The sequence below is a fragment of the Rhinopithecus bieti genome, unplaced genomic scaffold, assembly GCF_001698545.2.
Source record: "Rhinopithecus bieti isolate Rb0 unplaced genomic scaffold, ASM169854v2 scaffold_49953, whole genome shotgun sequence".
In the NCBI taxonomy this organism is placed as follows: Eukaryota; Metazoa; Chordata; class Mammalia; order Primates; family Cercopithecidae; genus Rhinopithecus; species Rhinopithecus bieti.
This window is the reverse complement of record NW_016819813.1, coordinates 63,203-79,190: the sequence shown is the minus strand read 5'-3', so window position 1 is coordinate 79,190 and position 15,988 is coordinate 63,203. Positions and strand designations below refer to the sequence as shown.

At 37.2% G+C, this 15,988-nt stretch overlaps 1 protein-coding gene across 2 annotated transcripts in view; it reads left to right on the top strand.

Annotated features, from left to right (window-relative positions):
• Positions 1-15,988, top strand: part of DPH5 (diphthamide biosynthesis 5) — a 39,318-nt gene that overhangs the window by 16,315 nt on the left and 7,015 nt on the right. For both annotated transcript variants that reach the window (XM_017859255.1, XM_017859254.1), the window contains exon 5: positions 10,352-10,472. In XM_017859255.1, the coding sequence (XP_017714744.1) occupies positions 10,352-10,472 (121 nt within the window). The remainder of the gene's footprint in view (positions 1-10,351; positions 10,473-15,988) is intronic.

Below are 15,988 nucleotides of genomic sequence, written 5' to 3'. Positions count from 1 at the left end.
AAAAAAAAAAAAAAAAAAAAAAATTCATAACTGCTAGAAGAAAGAAAAAAAGGAGAGAAATTATCATTTGATAAATAAAAGATGTGTAAACCTTAAGCTAATAGAACATACATTTTTATCATATTTCATATAATTTTATGTCCTGTAAAGAAAGTTAACTAACCCTTTCTCCATCATATTTTTCTCTAAATTATAGCTATTTTTAATTTTTTTTTTTTTTTGCTTCTTTTTTAAGCATAAAAATAGAACACATCACTTGTAAATCTGTTTTATAGACTGGTTAAAACTAAACCTGGGTGATCCTGTCCTTCTGATCCTCCACACTGATAGATAGGTAAAGTGTAATTGTTCTTATGTCTAAAATGGGTGAAGGTATTTGAGTGGGAATTTACTGTGAGAATTAGCAGTCTTCATATAAGCACCTACAGTTATATCCATATAGAATATATTATTTTTCAAAAAACTTTCTCACAATTGTGTGTGGGATTTCTCTAAACAGCCACACACCATTTTCCCCCCAGCTTAGTTTTATTATCTAATCTGGATATGAAACGACTATTCGTGTGAGAAACAGGAGGTGCCTTTCTAGGTTCTTTCTTATATAGTGATGACATTTCCATGAAGATATACTTCTTGTACCACTGAAATTCATATCAGAAGAGGTAATTATTGATTCATTTTATATAGTTTTCTAATATAAAAAGCATTACAAATCATATGCGTAACACTTAAATTTTAAAATAAATGTATAGATATCCTGCATAATGCAAGTACTTTGACAAAGTCTTCTTCCTTATAATAGCTGGCCTTTTTCTCTTTACTATTTGGATTAGTGCTTATGGAAGAAACAATAACCTAAATCTATGGTTCTCAGACTTTAGTATTTATTAGAATCACCTGGAGGGCTTGTAAGACAGGTTGCTAGGGTTCATCTTCAGATCTTTCTGATATAGTAGATCTGGGATGGGGTCTGAGAATTTATATTTCTAACAAATTCTCAGATGATGCTGAAGCTATTGCTACAGGTACCGTACTTTGAGAACCACCAACCTAGACAAATTAAAAACTTAGAAAGTGAGAGAACTGTATTATCTTTCATTTGACATGGCAGGATTGGAAGAGTAGGTTTTTAATTCCCAGTATACACTTGTTAAATGTAGGCTGTTGAGGGGTTATCTTGCCATGCGCTCTTGCTCAATTTTTTAAAAGGGAAGTGAGAACCACTGTGAAAAGGCATTCTGTCATCTCCATGAAAGAGCTTTCCATGAGTTCAAAAACAGTCATCAAGTTATTGAACAGAAATATACTTTGTATGTTGTGACAAACCCGAACCATATATGCTTTCTAACGTCTTTGCCTTAAAGAGTAGCAGTGTGAAATTTCTAACCTAGAAATAGGCAGACTTTTCAGCTATCAATTATCAACCCCCTTTGAACTATTCTGTTGTTTTTGTTGTTTTCTAAAGAAATAAGATGCACAGTTCAGAATCAGCCACTGAGTATTTGTTCATTACCTTTGTAGTTTTATTAGCCAACAGAAAATTTTTGTTTATCACTATGATGGTAAAAATAGTCGTTTAACTATCCAACACTCCTTCATACACACAGAAATTCACATACACAGCCAGTTGATATGCACTATCTTATAGGCTTGCCATAAAATAAAATTATCTACTACAAACTCCATATTCCTGATGAAAATTTCCTTGTAAAATAAAAGTGTATTAGAGGCTTCCAAGTTAGAAATCTTTAAAGAGAATAGTGATCCATTCATTCAACAAATACTGTTAACCTACTTATTCTTCTAAGTGCCTTTGGATACAGTGATAAACTTGACCAGTAGGGTCCCTGCTCTCAAAGAGCTTCTATTTTAATGGGCAGAAAGGACAACAACAATAAAATGATAAATATTACATATTGGTAAGTATAAGAAATTCAAGTAGACTGGTATTTAGAGAGTGACTAAGTCACTACTGAGGTCGGGGAGGTATCTCTAAGAAGGTGACATTTAAGATTAGATATGAATCAAGAAGGAACCAGCATATTCTATACAGAGGGAACAGTCGGTACAAAGGTCCTGAAGTGAGAATGAGCTTGGCTTGTTAAAGGAATCAAGGAAAGGCTGTTGGACCGTAGCGGGCAAGGGGAAGAGTGACTTGAGGTTGGATAGGTGGACAGGGCTGGATCACTAGACTCTCATCCAACATTAGGAGGTTAGATGTTAACGTAAGTGACATAGATTGACACTGAAGGGTTTTAAGCAATAGAAATACTTGATCTGATAAATTTTTTAAAACATAATCTTTGGCCAATGTGTGAAGATTGAATTACTGCCAGGCAAGATTGGAATTGAGGAAATCAATTACGAGGCTAATTATAGTCATTTAGAGGAAAGATGATGGTGGCTTGTACTGTATGGAGTAGGGCATAAGAGAAGATTTAGAAAGTGAATTTAGGAGCATTTTCTATTAAGAGAATTGAGATTTGGGGAGATGTAGAGAGCCATTTCTGCCTTACTGATAGTCCTAGGAAAGGAATTGAGGTCTTTATGCATCATCTTCACTACCACTGTTATTATGGTTTGTACCCCACAAAAACTTGTCTGTAGGGCTGGACTCTTCTATTACTATTGCTCAATTGGCTTCCTACTTTGGTTGGTTCTGTTAAACTTATCATTGCTAGAGCAGTTGCCTCCTTTCACTAAGAGCCCTGTGCCAGTCTTCCTGTGCTTTCAGGACCATAGATTAATCATAGAATTGATTATGTGGAAGAGTAGTATTATGTTTATCTTACTCCTAGACTCTTAAGGGTATGGATGTTGCCTTGAAGGCTCTACTAATATCTTGGGAAGAGTTAAAGTCATGGGGTAGATATTAAGTACATGTATGTTAAATGAAAGAAGCCAGACATAGAAGACCATGTATTATTTGATTCTGTTTACATGAAGTGTCCCTAAAAGGCAAATCTGTAGAGACAGAAAGTAATTAATGGTTGTTTGGGGCTGGGCATTACAGGGATTAACTGTGAATGGACATAGAGGTCTTAGTTGGGTGATGAAAAATGTTCTAAAACTAAGTATGGCAATGGTTGCACAGCGTGATAATTTACTAAAAAGTGTTGAATTATTCGCTTGAAAGGGTCATTGTTATGTGAATGATAATACAGTAAAGTGGTTAAAAAAATGAATTATAAGAAGTTAGCTAGATAGGCAAAAGGGCAGAAGGCATTCCCAAAAGAGAGAGTAGTGTAGTTAAAAGAGAGAGTCTTAGAAGCACTTTAGGGAATCTGTAAGGTATTGCAGAAACACACACATACATACAAATATGCACATAAATAAATACCAAAGAAACCTTGTCTGTCTAGGGAGTCAGTTAACACAAGGCTTAGAATATGTATGTTGAATAAAAATTGACCACATATTGGGTAGAATTGGTAGAGGAAAAATATAATGGAAAAGATTTAGAATTTAACTTCAAATTAAAAGGCCTTGGTTTTACTTCTTGCCTAGGCAGTAACTAAGGCATCATCTTACTTCTCTGGATCTCAGATTTCTTTACCGTAAGGGTATGTGTTGAGGATTGGGAGGGAGATTGGATGAGAGAGCTGGTTTTCAAACCGCACCATGATGTATGAAGATGCTTTAGGGATTCTGCAGATAATGAAGTAGTGACATAACACCAAATAACAAATATTTAGATCTTCAGGGAGCCCAGTTATTATCTTTAACTCTATTGATGTTTTACTTAAGAGTAGTTCATTTAGAAAAAAAGAACTAAATGTACACTAAGTGCTAGTAAAATGTATGAAAATTACTAAACTAGATAAGCTCCAATATCTTATAGATTTGGAAGCCAAAAAGCCAGCCTCTTTACCAACATTTGGCAAAGATTATCTTGACTGAGATACTATTAGGTACTCAAATTTTCATTCAATAAATTTTAGGATTTTTCACATTAAAATAATAGTTATAAACACATATACTTTAAAATCATGTTTTAAAATTCCTAACAGATATTTCTAACACTTGTAATTGTTTAACATTTTTCAGATTTTTCTAATGAAAGAAAAGCCTATTTGTATGTCTAAAGCCAGGCATGTTGGTTGTGTTCAGATGTCCTGGTATTGAAAATTTGCTTAATAAATTGAGGATCAATCTTAATAAATCAGAGATTTTTCTCAATACACAGAAGATAGGAGAATAAAGCCTTTTTCTTGAATTCTTGAATTTAACATTTCTGCAGAAGCAGTTAGCTTAGATATACAGTCAGAATTGCTTCCATTTAGCATTGTTCCTGCTTTAGAAGAACCATTTTCCTTGATAATAAATGATTTCTATACTCATAGAAATTAGGAAAGATATATTTGATTATAAAAAAGAAAAATAAAAAAGCAATCCAAGTACCACACCTAGAGGTATCCACAATTACCAATTTTGGCATATTTCAGTCTTTTTATTCAACACTTAGTATGTGTATAATTTATACTTGATCTTTAAAGGCCAAACAAATATTAAAGAAAATTAAAAAATTCTGAAATACTTCTTTATATATAATTTTATTATCTTAATCATTTGTGTGATAGAATATATTAGTTCTCTTGTAGAAATTTGGTGACTGAAATGGTTTTAAAACATTTTGAAAGGCAGATAAATGAGACAATTCCATGAAACTAGGTAGCAATGATTTCTAGATAAAAACTGCATTATCAGTTGTGGCTGACTTCAGAGAAAAGGTTGTATAATTTCCTATCATTGTGAAATGTTTCCACTTTCTCTTGCTATTGCATGAGTGACCTTGAGTATTGCCATATGTTCATCTGTTTATATAATGCATTTCTAGTTTGGAAAAATGTATGTTACTTTCCGAAAGTAGCAACTCATTTCCTCCCTTTTTTTTAATACCACAATATTCAGTGTGATAGTCAGCATTGTCGACCTTGTAGTGATTCTTCTTGTTAGTTTTCAGAATCATTAATTGGTTTCATTGTTGTCCAGGGACTAAAGTAGTAATGAAAAACTTTAGCTTAATACAAAGAACACCTAGTTTTAGTGTTCTTTGTATTAAGCTAGGTTTTATCGTCTAGAGTTCTACATCCTTCTGTGGTCTTAGAAGAAAATAATCTAAGCTCTTTCTATTCTTTTAGTCACTTAGCAACAGTTTTTGACTACCTGCTAAGTCATGAGCATATTTAATTTTTTTCTTCCTTTTTGTTTCTACTTATTACTGGTTCTAATCATTATTTTTTTTAATAGCCACCTTACCATCATTTTTTTCCTACTTCATAGTTTACTTTTTAAATTGTAAATCTAATTGTGCCATTCTTCTATTAAAACAATTTTGGTAAATTAATCCCCATCCTATATAGAATGTTCAGTTACTTGTATGTTGTATTAGTCCATTCTCATGCTTCTCATAAAGACATACCCAAGACTGGGAAAGTGACTTTGAAGTCAATTTTGACTCAATTTTGAGGTTAAATTGACTTTGAGGTCAATAAACTGTGAAGTTTAATTGAGTCACAGTTCACCATGGCTGGGGAAGCCTCAGAACACTTACAATTATGGCTGTAGGCGAAGCAAACACAGCCTTCTTCACATGACAGCAGCAAGGAGATGTGCAGAGTAAAGAGGGGGGAAGCCCCTTATGAAACCATCAGATCTCGTGAGAACTCAATATCACGAGAACAGCATGGAGGTAACTGCCCCCCCGCTTCACCCTCCCACTACCAGGTCCCTCCCACGACATGTGGGGATTATGGGAACTACAAGATGAGATTTGGGTGGGGGCACACCCAAGCCATGTTATATATGTTTATGATTTTATCATATTATAAATGCTTTGATTTACTGATTTTCCTGTCTGCCGTTGCAGTCTATCACAGTGCCATGCATATAATCAATATGTAACAAGTACTTGCTGGGTTGAATTTCTTATTTTTTTCCCCCAACCCCCTGCCTTCCACCATGGAGTTCGATCTTGTCTTTGAAATTACATGCTCTCAATTGTCATTTTAAAATTTAATTTACAAGTGGCTCTCATTATAAATCCTGTAGCTCTTCTGTCTACATAGTCATTCAACTTTATGTACCTAGTGTGTGGCCATGTGCATACTCTTTCTTAGTGTCATCAAAAATCAGTGTTACATCAATGGTAAGCAAATTGTATGTGGGGATAAAAACAACAACAAACAAAACCCAACCCCAAGACCAGTATTCTGCATAGAAGAGAAAACTAATCACTCTTGATTATGTGGTTTTGTGGTACATTTTTTGACAGTTTTGCTAGCTTGGCTTTCTTTCACTTCACAGATTTCACTGATTTAATTTAGGATATAAATATATGATACTTGCAGGGCTTAATAGCGTTCTTAGCAAGTTTAATTTTTCTTAATTTAACAGACTTTTTAATGTAAATACCACAGAAAATTTTTATTATACAAAATAACAAAAGCATTGAAGTCTAAAATGGAGTTTTACAAAGCATCTATGCTTCTAAAAGGAAAGAAATATTGATGGCTATGAGATGAGTTAGGAGACTGTTAAGGTTATTCAGGCAAGTGACATTGAAGACTCAAACCATAGTTGTAGGGAAAGAAATGACTAGTCAGCTACATAAATTATACAGCAGAATTTACAGGAATTGGCACTAAATAAGATATCAGGAATTAGATATGTGTTTAGAGAGAAGTCAGATACAGTTAGCTATTTCTAGGTAATTGCTTAATGCCATTCTAAATATTGCCCAAGACTTCCCACCTCTGTTACTTTGTTCATAGTATCTCATTCTTTCCCCATGTTTGGCTTCTCCAGTCTTAAATCTTAACTGTCTTTCAAGGTCTAGCTTACACCTTGTATTTTCAGAAGATGCCTTCAGATGCCCTCTGAGTAGGGGAAATGCTGAATTCTTATAATGCTTAGAGTCTACAGCATATTTAATAATAATTATTACTACCTACTATTGTCTTTCTTGTGCATCTTCTGACTAGATTGTGCCTTATGCCTAATGAGTGGATGTTTTGAGTTGAGTTTTTTTGGTTTTTGTCTTAGATAAAACATAATCCAGTATAAGTTAGGTAAACTACTTTCTCAATAGGTTACTCCAGGGTAAAATTTAAAAAGGCCTGTGTTTACCTACTGTTTCTTACAAAACAGCTGTTTCTGTAGTCTTTAAATTTAGATTTGCAGATAATGTTTTGGAGGAAAAGTGATTACAACACAAAGGCTTATATTAATATTATAGGATGGCTCAATACTTAGGCTTCTGCAATCTCAGTTCTCATCACTGTGTGATTTTGCCCTAGTATAGTTCACTGGTGAGCCCTTGGATTGTGAAACACAAAGAACTGGTTCTTTTGTTCTTTGAGGTATTGACATATGGTGAAATTGTTTGCATAATGTTCCAGGATTCACTGAAGAAGTTTGCACCACAGCTATAGGAGTGCTTACAGTTTATAAATCAGGGTCCTGGAGAGCAGTGCTTGTGTGAGGTTTTCTTTAATCTCTCAAATTAGACAATTCAAAGACACTGCTACACAAAATGCTTTAGATAGTGTTTATATGTGACTTGCATCTCAGTTCTTTCTGAAGTGGTCTATTACTTTCTTTTTGAATGAAGAACTTATTTCCTTCCATCACTGTATTCCCATGACTCTTAAAGTATTTAAGACTCATTTAAAGTATGTATTATTGCATATATAATTTTTTATAACAATTTTTTTTTTAATTTTTTTTTTTTTTTTTTTTTTTTTTTTTTTTGAGACGGAGTCTCGCTCTGTCGCCCAGGCTGGAGTGCAGTGGCCGGATCTCAGCTCACTGCAAGCTCCGCCTCCCGGGTTCATGCCATTCTCCTGCCTCAGCCTCCCAAGTAGCTGGGTCTACAGGCGCCCGCCATCTCGCCCGGCTAATTTTTTGTATTTTTTTTTAAGTGGAGACGGGGTTTCACTGTGTTAGCCAGGATGGTGTCGATCTCCTGACCTTGTGATCCGCCCGCCTCGGCCTCCCAAAGTGCTGGGATTACAGGCTTGAGCCACCGCGCCCGGCCTACCTTGAAGTTTTTTTATGGAATAATACTAATATTTCATAATTTGATCAGAGATGTGAAAAATCCTTTTTAGAATGTGAACATTTGAACTTGTCAGAATGAAATCATAAATGTAGTTTCAAATATTTAATAATATTTTTGAGCTTACTCCAATAAGAAAAGCAGTTGGATTATAGCAGGGCACAGCATTTTAGAACATCATCATTATTAAAACATTATCATTATTATATCATCAAATTCCTAACACTTACTGAGACTTTTCCATGTGCAAGGCACTACTAGGCACTCTGCATACTTTGTGTCATTCAACCCTAAAAAACCACATTTTTATGTTTACAGTTATTTATACCCATTTTGTAGAAGGGTTCCTCCCAAGGCTTAGGAACATTACTTGACTTGTCCATGATTAATCATAGTAAGAACCAGTGCCATGACTGCAGAGCCTCTCCCTGCTGTATGAGACATGAGCAAGACTGCACAATCCATGAGAGCCAGAGCTATGTTTTGCCTGTCATTTTAAACCTGTGACTAGAATAATACCTGGTACATAGTAGATGATCTGTAATAAGTATATGTTGGCTAAGTTTGCCTCTCATCACCCAGTAATAATAACGAAACCCCTCAGCAGGGCCCAGACGTGGCAGAGTGAACGTATTCCTGGCATTCCATATTGGAACTAGAAATACATTTGTTACAGAGAAACCTTGTCACATGTGGCAGGAAGTTTCATGATTGAATACTTGGAGTTACATGGGTCTTTGTACACTGACCTGTGAATTCGATTGCTACTGAATAGCATAACTTCTGTGAGAGAATAAGTTTTTAGGCAGCTTTCAAATGGACTTTGGAGTAAAGCTTGTTGGTAGGTAAGATGTAGACTGTGGCCTATGAGGAACATGATGAGCCTTCCCTTTAGAACTCAAAGTCACCATTATGAGTATTGATTATAGTTTATAGGACCTCATTATGTAAAAACTGAGAAACGTTGAGCTGCTCTAGGGAATTAGGGATGAAGCACCTGAATGCCCCGCTTTCTCTGTTTCCTTCCTGCCTGTCTTCCCCTCATCTCTTGCCGAGCCTCTGAAAGTGATTTGACAAGCCTTAGGCTACTGGAAGCAGAGGATGACTAATCCTTGCTCCAGACCAGTTTCTGCATTTTTAAATGAAGAACCCAAGGCTGAGAAAAGTGACTTCCTGAAGTCACACGGCTATTTCAGGCACACAGTTAATTTGTGGCAGAGGACTAGATGTGACTTTCAGAGTCTAGTGCTTACCAGTTCTATTATAAATTATTTCAAGTACTATTTAAATTGAATAAATCTTTATATAACTTTAGTATTCTGTTTTATATTAAGTCTTTGAAAATAAATGTCCTTTGCTCAGTGCTGAGATAAGAACTAATATTAACCTATTGTTTCACAGTTTGAATAACTTTTTACATGTAATATGATCCTCACAACCTGAGGAGTAGGAAGAACAGAATTTTATCACTATTCCTATTTTAGAGATAAAGTCTTAGAGTAATATCACACAGCCAACAAGTTGCAGAGCCAGAATTCAAAAGTAGATTTTCTCAGCGTAATATTTGAAAGTGGACTCACTTAAGTGAACTAGTTCAGCCAGTCTGGATCAGAGAAGCAAGCTTCTTAGTGATGGTGAAGTAGGGTAGGCCACATGAGGTTATTAAAGAGGAGGTTTGGAAAAAGGCCCTCACCCCTGAACTCTATAGTGAGGGAACAAATAGAATCTTGCCAAATTAAGGGACTGTAGGTTTGGAACAATGGCAGGAGTGAGTATATACTTTGTTTTATTGAGATAGTGTGATGGAAAGGAGCATTCCCTCAGACTAGATTTAAGTATTTGTTTTTATATTAGTTAGCTATGTGACTAGCTAAGTCAGTTGATCTTTCTAAGCTTTGATGGTCTCATCTGTAAAATGAGAACAATATTAACTTTGTGAACCCTGCTCTGATTGCTCAGAACTTTTTTTTTTTCTTCTGGGTTCTTTGCATTTCAGTATTTTTAGCAACACTATATAGCTAAATTATGAAATTGTTACACATGTTCCTATACAGAATGCAGAAATACTAGAAACTTATTACTGAAACTTACCTACTACTGGTATCAGAAAGACACCAGCTACCATGAACCAAAGAGGTTACCTTTTTTGGTGACAGATTTGATCCCCAACCCATTTCAAGTTGGGTTTTCACGTTTTATTTTGGTTGTAAAATGATTAAATTCTCTCCTTATCTATAAAATAGTAGTTAGTGAATTGTTCCATCATTAATTAATGCGCTTTTTTTTTTCTAGTTATATAAGTTTGGAGAGACAGTTTCTATTGTTTTTTGGACAGACACTTGGAGACCAGAAAGCTTCTTTGACAAAGTGAAGAAGAACAGACAAAATGGCATGCACACATTATGTTTACTAGGTAAGGGTTTTGGAATTTCCTTGAAGTAACAATATGGAACTATCATAGTTTTCTTTTTTTGATTTTGTGTTAAGGTAAAAACTGTTCTATGGATAATTAGCTAGAGGTAAGAAAAGACACAGTCAAGCCATTCTATGCAGACCACACTGTTTCCTACACTCTTAGAGAGACATGCATCTTCTGCTTCAGGTACCACATGGTTATTTCTGCATGCACACCATAGTTATGCTGCTCCCTCTTATGCCCTAGTAGATCCTCTCCAGTATTCCATATCTTACTCATTTGTCCATCAAGGATTTACTGCAATCCAATAGACATGCACTGAGCAAGTCTTACCAAGGACCATCCTGCACCTTCCTAGGGAGGTTCTTTGAATACTGCAGTATTGATGCTATCAGATTCACAATGATAGATCTAAAAGAGACTCTGGAGATCCTCTTACTGAAGCTTGTTTTACAGATGAAGTTGAGGCCCAGAATATTGAATTATTTCCCCAATGTCACCTAGTCAATTGGTGACAGAACTGGGAGAATCAGCCTTTTAATAATAGCTCATTTCACTGTACCATCTTGCTCAAATCCTATTTCCTGTTTCGTGTGGAAAGAGCTGGCTGGAATCACTGTCTTTGTTTACCAAGATAATAGTGCTGAGATTCAGAAAGGCATGGTGTTTTCTTTCTAGCAGAGGCACTGAAATTTTACTGACTCACATTTGCTAATCAGCCCCTATTTTAGTAGCATATGTTGTAGAAAGAAATACTGGTATCAAAGACTTAATCTGTGACTGAACAGAACACAGCTAACTGACATTTTTGATAACTTTGAAATGATACTTCTGCTTGGAATCAGAAGACAAAATCCCAGTGCTCCTACTTACTAGCTAGAGAATACTGTAAACATTCCTTAGCCTGCATATTTATCAAATAGGAATAATTCCTTCTACTTCATGGAGTTGTATAGAGCAGTACTTCTCAAACTCTTTGTGGTAAAGAACCATGGTTGGGTTGTTTAAAACATAAGTTTGATTTTTAAATTTTCAATCTTTTATGTCAGTGTTAAGTTACTATAAATTTTGTACATATTGTTACTCCTGTAGTTACTTCATCATTTACGGATAACACAAAGCTCACGTACTGGCATTGGTCCTGAGATCATACTTTGAATTGTACTGTCTTAGTGAAACTGTGTGAAGTCACTCACCAAAATGTCTATCACATAGCACAAGATCAGGGCAGATAAACCCATGATTTTGGCCTCTGTATATTAAATACAGATATTCAGAACATTAGAAAAGATTTCTGTTTGCCACATTTTTTTTTTTTTTAGACAGAGTCTCACTCTGTTTCCCAGGCTGGAGTGCAGTGGCGCAATCTCGGCTCACTGCAACCTCTGGCTCCCGGGTTCAAGCGATTCTCCTGCCTTGGCTCCCTGGGTAGATAGGACTACAGGCGCATGCCACCACACCCGGCTAAGTTTTTGCAGCTTTTTAGTAGAGACAGGGTTTCACTGTGTTAGCCAGGGTGGTCTCCATCTCCTGACCTCATGATCCACCCACCTCAGCCTCCCAAAGTGCTGGGATTACAGGAGTGAGCCACTGCACCTGGCCTTTTTTTTTTTTTTTTTTTTTTTTTTTTTTTGAGATGGAGCCTTGCTCTTGTCGCCCAGGCTGGATTGCAGTGGCGCGATCTTGGCTCACTGCTACCTCCACCTCTCGGGTTCAAGCGATTCTCCTGCCTCAGCCTTCCGAGTAACTGGGATTACAGGTGCCTGCCACCACACCCGGCTAATTTTTGTATTTTTAGTAAAGATGGGGTTTTGCCATATTGGCCAGGCTGATCTCAAACTCCTGACCTTATGATCTGTCCGCCTCTGCCCCTCAAAGTGCTGGAATTACAGGTGTGAGCCTCCGCGCCCGGCCTGTTTGCCAAAAATTTTTAAGGTATTTGCATGATATAACCAATTCTCTATTGTTTAACAATATTTAATTTTAAGCAACACAGTAAGTTTTTTGTTTGTTCGTTTTTTAGGAGATAAGGTCTTGCTCTGTCTCCCAGGCTGGAGTGCAGTGTCACAATCTCATCACACTGCAATCTCAACCTCCCATTACCCAAGTGATCCTACCACCTCAACCTTCTAGATATGAGACCACAGGCACATGCCACCACACCTAGCTAATTTTTGTATTTTTTGTAAAGATGGGGTTTCGCCATGTTGCCCAGGCTGGTCTCGAATTTCTGGGCTCAAGTGATCCACCCACCTTGGCCCCGTAAAGTGCTGGGCTTAGAGGAGTGAACCACAGTGCCTGGCTGTATGTCTTAATAGAAAATATTATTATACATTTTTACTAATGATTGGCATTTCTTAGGATAGAAATTAATATCCAGAGCAGGGATTAGCAAACAAGGACCCATGGATCACATCTGGCCTGCTGTTTGTTTTGTAAATAAGGCTTTATTGGAACATGGCCATGCACCTTCATTTATATAGTATCTATAGCCACTTTCATGCCACAACAGCAGTGATGGATAGTTGTGACAGAGACCATATGGTCCTCAAAACCTAAAATATGTCTGCCCCTTTTCAGAAATTTGCTGACTCCTGATCGTGAGTGAAATTTTATCTAATCTCATGTGCTGCACCCTGAATCCCTTCAGTGATGTGTTATAACCTTACACTACTTTTTTCATAGTCTTACCAGCTACATGAATTACCTTATTAACTTGACTTCTTCACTGCGTCGTAAGAGCAGAGACTTTATCTTGCTCATTATTCTCTTCCTAATGTCTGGAAGTCTAGCACAGTGTAGGCATTAAATAAATATTTATGGAAATTAATTGAAGTTTTATTTAGTCTATATTCTCAGACTTGGTCTTATTACCCATTGGCACAGAAAATCTTTTAACTCTTGCTAGTTCAATCAATTCCAGCCAGAATACACTCCTTTTAATTCCTTTTTTTTCTTTCTTTTTTTTTTTAGATAAGGTTTACCCTGTCATCCAGGCTGGAGTGCAGTGGTGCAGTCTCAGCTCACTGCAACCTCTGCCTACCAGGTTCAAGTGATTCTCCTGCCTCAGCCGCCTGAGGCTGGGATTACAGAAGTGTGCCACCATGCTTGGTTAATTTTTGTGTTTTTAGTAGAGATGGGATTTTGCCATGTTAACCAGGCTGGTCTCAAACCCCTGGCCTCAAGTGATCTGCCCATCTTGACCTCCCAAAGTGCTGGGATGACAGGCTTGAGCCACTGCACCTGGCCCCCTTTTATTCTTGACATCTAATTAATTATAGATCTAGATTAGGCCATAAACTGTTCTCTAACACATTTTCTTTTGTCTTATGCCAATATTTGCAATCAGCTAGTATGACGTTTTCTTAGTTTATTGCCAGTGTGATTTAGTGCTTCATTCATCATTAATTAGCTTTATAATTTTGTCCTTGAATTTTCCATGTAAAAAGAGACTGGTCTTACTTTTTTATAGTCCCTACTAAAAAGGACACTGTAAGACTTGTGAGTTGGTGTGGACTGTGCCATCAGATATATCCATCTTGTTATCCCAAAGTTCGATCCAGTTAAGATCAGCTGTGGGTAGAAGGTCAAAGTAGATGACAGGTGAAGGATAATTTTTAAAAGGACTTTTGCTGAAGAAGAAGATGTATCTGAGGGATGAAAAATGGGGATTCATTGGAGCTCAGATATTAGAATGTGTGTTTTACAACAGTACTGAAAGGTTCTAAAACAGAACAGGGAAGGAAGAATCTGAGAGGCAGGCCACCTGATAACCTCCCCTTATAGCCATTAAAAATGACAGGAAAGGCTCGGCACGGTGGCTCGTGCAAGTAATCCCAGCACTTTGGGAGGCCGAGGCAGGCAAGGTCAGGAGATCGAGACCATCCTGGCTAACACGGTGAAACCCCGTCTCTACTAAAAATATAAAAAAAATTAGCCGGGCGTCTGTATTTAGTAATTAAGTGTATTTAGTAATTTAGTAATGTAATTAGGTGGCTGGCGCCTGTAGTCCCAGCTACTCTGGAGGCTGAGGCAGAATGGTGTGAACCCCGGAGGCGGAGCCTGCAGTGAGCTGAGATTGCGCCACTGGAGGCGGAGCTTGCAGTGAGCTGAGATTGCGCCACTGCACTCCAGCCTGGGCGACAGAGCGAGACTCCATCTCAAAAAAAAAAAAGAAAAAGTGACAGGAAGGAGAGGAAGCAGCGCTTATCTTTTCAGAAGCTTTGGAAAGACAAATACAAGATCAGTGTACAGGTGTTTATTGAGTGCTTACCCTATGCCCCATGTAGAGTTAGTTTCTTTTGGAATACCAAGAAAATATAGACGTGGGTCCTGCTCTCAAAGCTTTGAAATCTAGTTTGGAACTAATGTGTTGTGCATGTGAAAGTTTAAAGAACAATTAAGTTCTATTGTATGGAGAGGCAGGAAGGACAAACCAGAAATTTGGCTCTTGAGTTCCCTTTCTAAGAGCTGCCACTTTTCTTAGCTTTCCTGGGAAAAGTCAAACAAGGTTAAACAATATATCTTCCTTGCTCCATTAACAAAAGCAGGAACAGGGTGTGAAGTATAGGATGTCATGATTTCAAATCCTCAAGCCATAGTTCTTATCGTTTTATCATCTGGCATTCTCATTATTTAAATTAGTATGTATTTATTGAATGCTTGCTGTGGGTTAAGTTCTATAGGGATTAGTGTGGATAAATCATGGTAGGAAAACACAGAATTTAAAATTTACTTAGAAAGAGAAGACCAATATATATGATATAATTAGAGGTTAATAAAAGATAGCATTAATTGTATAGATCTTTCCAAGAACAAAAAGCATTTGAGGAGATGTCAACAAAGACTTTATGAAGGAGTTAGACTTATGTTGTCCAGAAGGTGGATAGTTTAAGAGGGATTGGTGACTGAGTGGTAGGACAGCCACGTGAGTAAATTTATTCAGTAAACATTTATGGAGTGTCTTCTGGGTACTTCCCATGATGCTAGGTCCTGGTACTAAGATGAATCAGAGAAGCTTACATTCTAGCAAGTAGAAATAGAGAAGAAAAATTATGGACTGTTTGAAGACAAGGGAAAAGTAACGCGGGGTCTGGCTTGAGACGAAGTCACGAATGCATTCCTTGATTAAAAAGGATTTGCCTGTAAAATTCTCCTCAGCCCTCTTCATTTAAAAAATCAGATTCTGGGCCGGGCGCGGTGGCTCAAGCCTGTAATCCCAGCACTTTGGGAGGCCGAGACGGGCGGATCACGAGGTCACGAGATCGAGACCATCCTGGCGAACACGGTGAAACCCCGTCTCTACTAAAAAAATACAAAACCTAGCCGGGCGAGGTGGCGGGCGCCTGTAGTCCCAGCTACTCGGGAGGCTGAGGCAGGAGAATGGCGTGAGTCCGGGAGGCGGAGCTTGCAGTGAGCTGAGATCCGGCCACTGCACTCCAGCCCGGGCGACAGAGCAAGACTCCGTCTCCCAAAAAAAAAAAAAAAAAAAAAAAATCAATTTCTATAGAGCA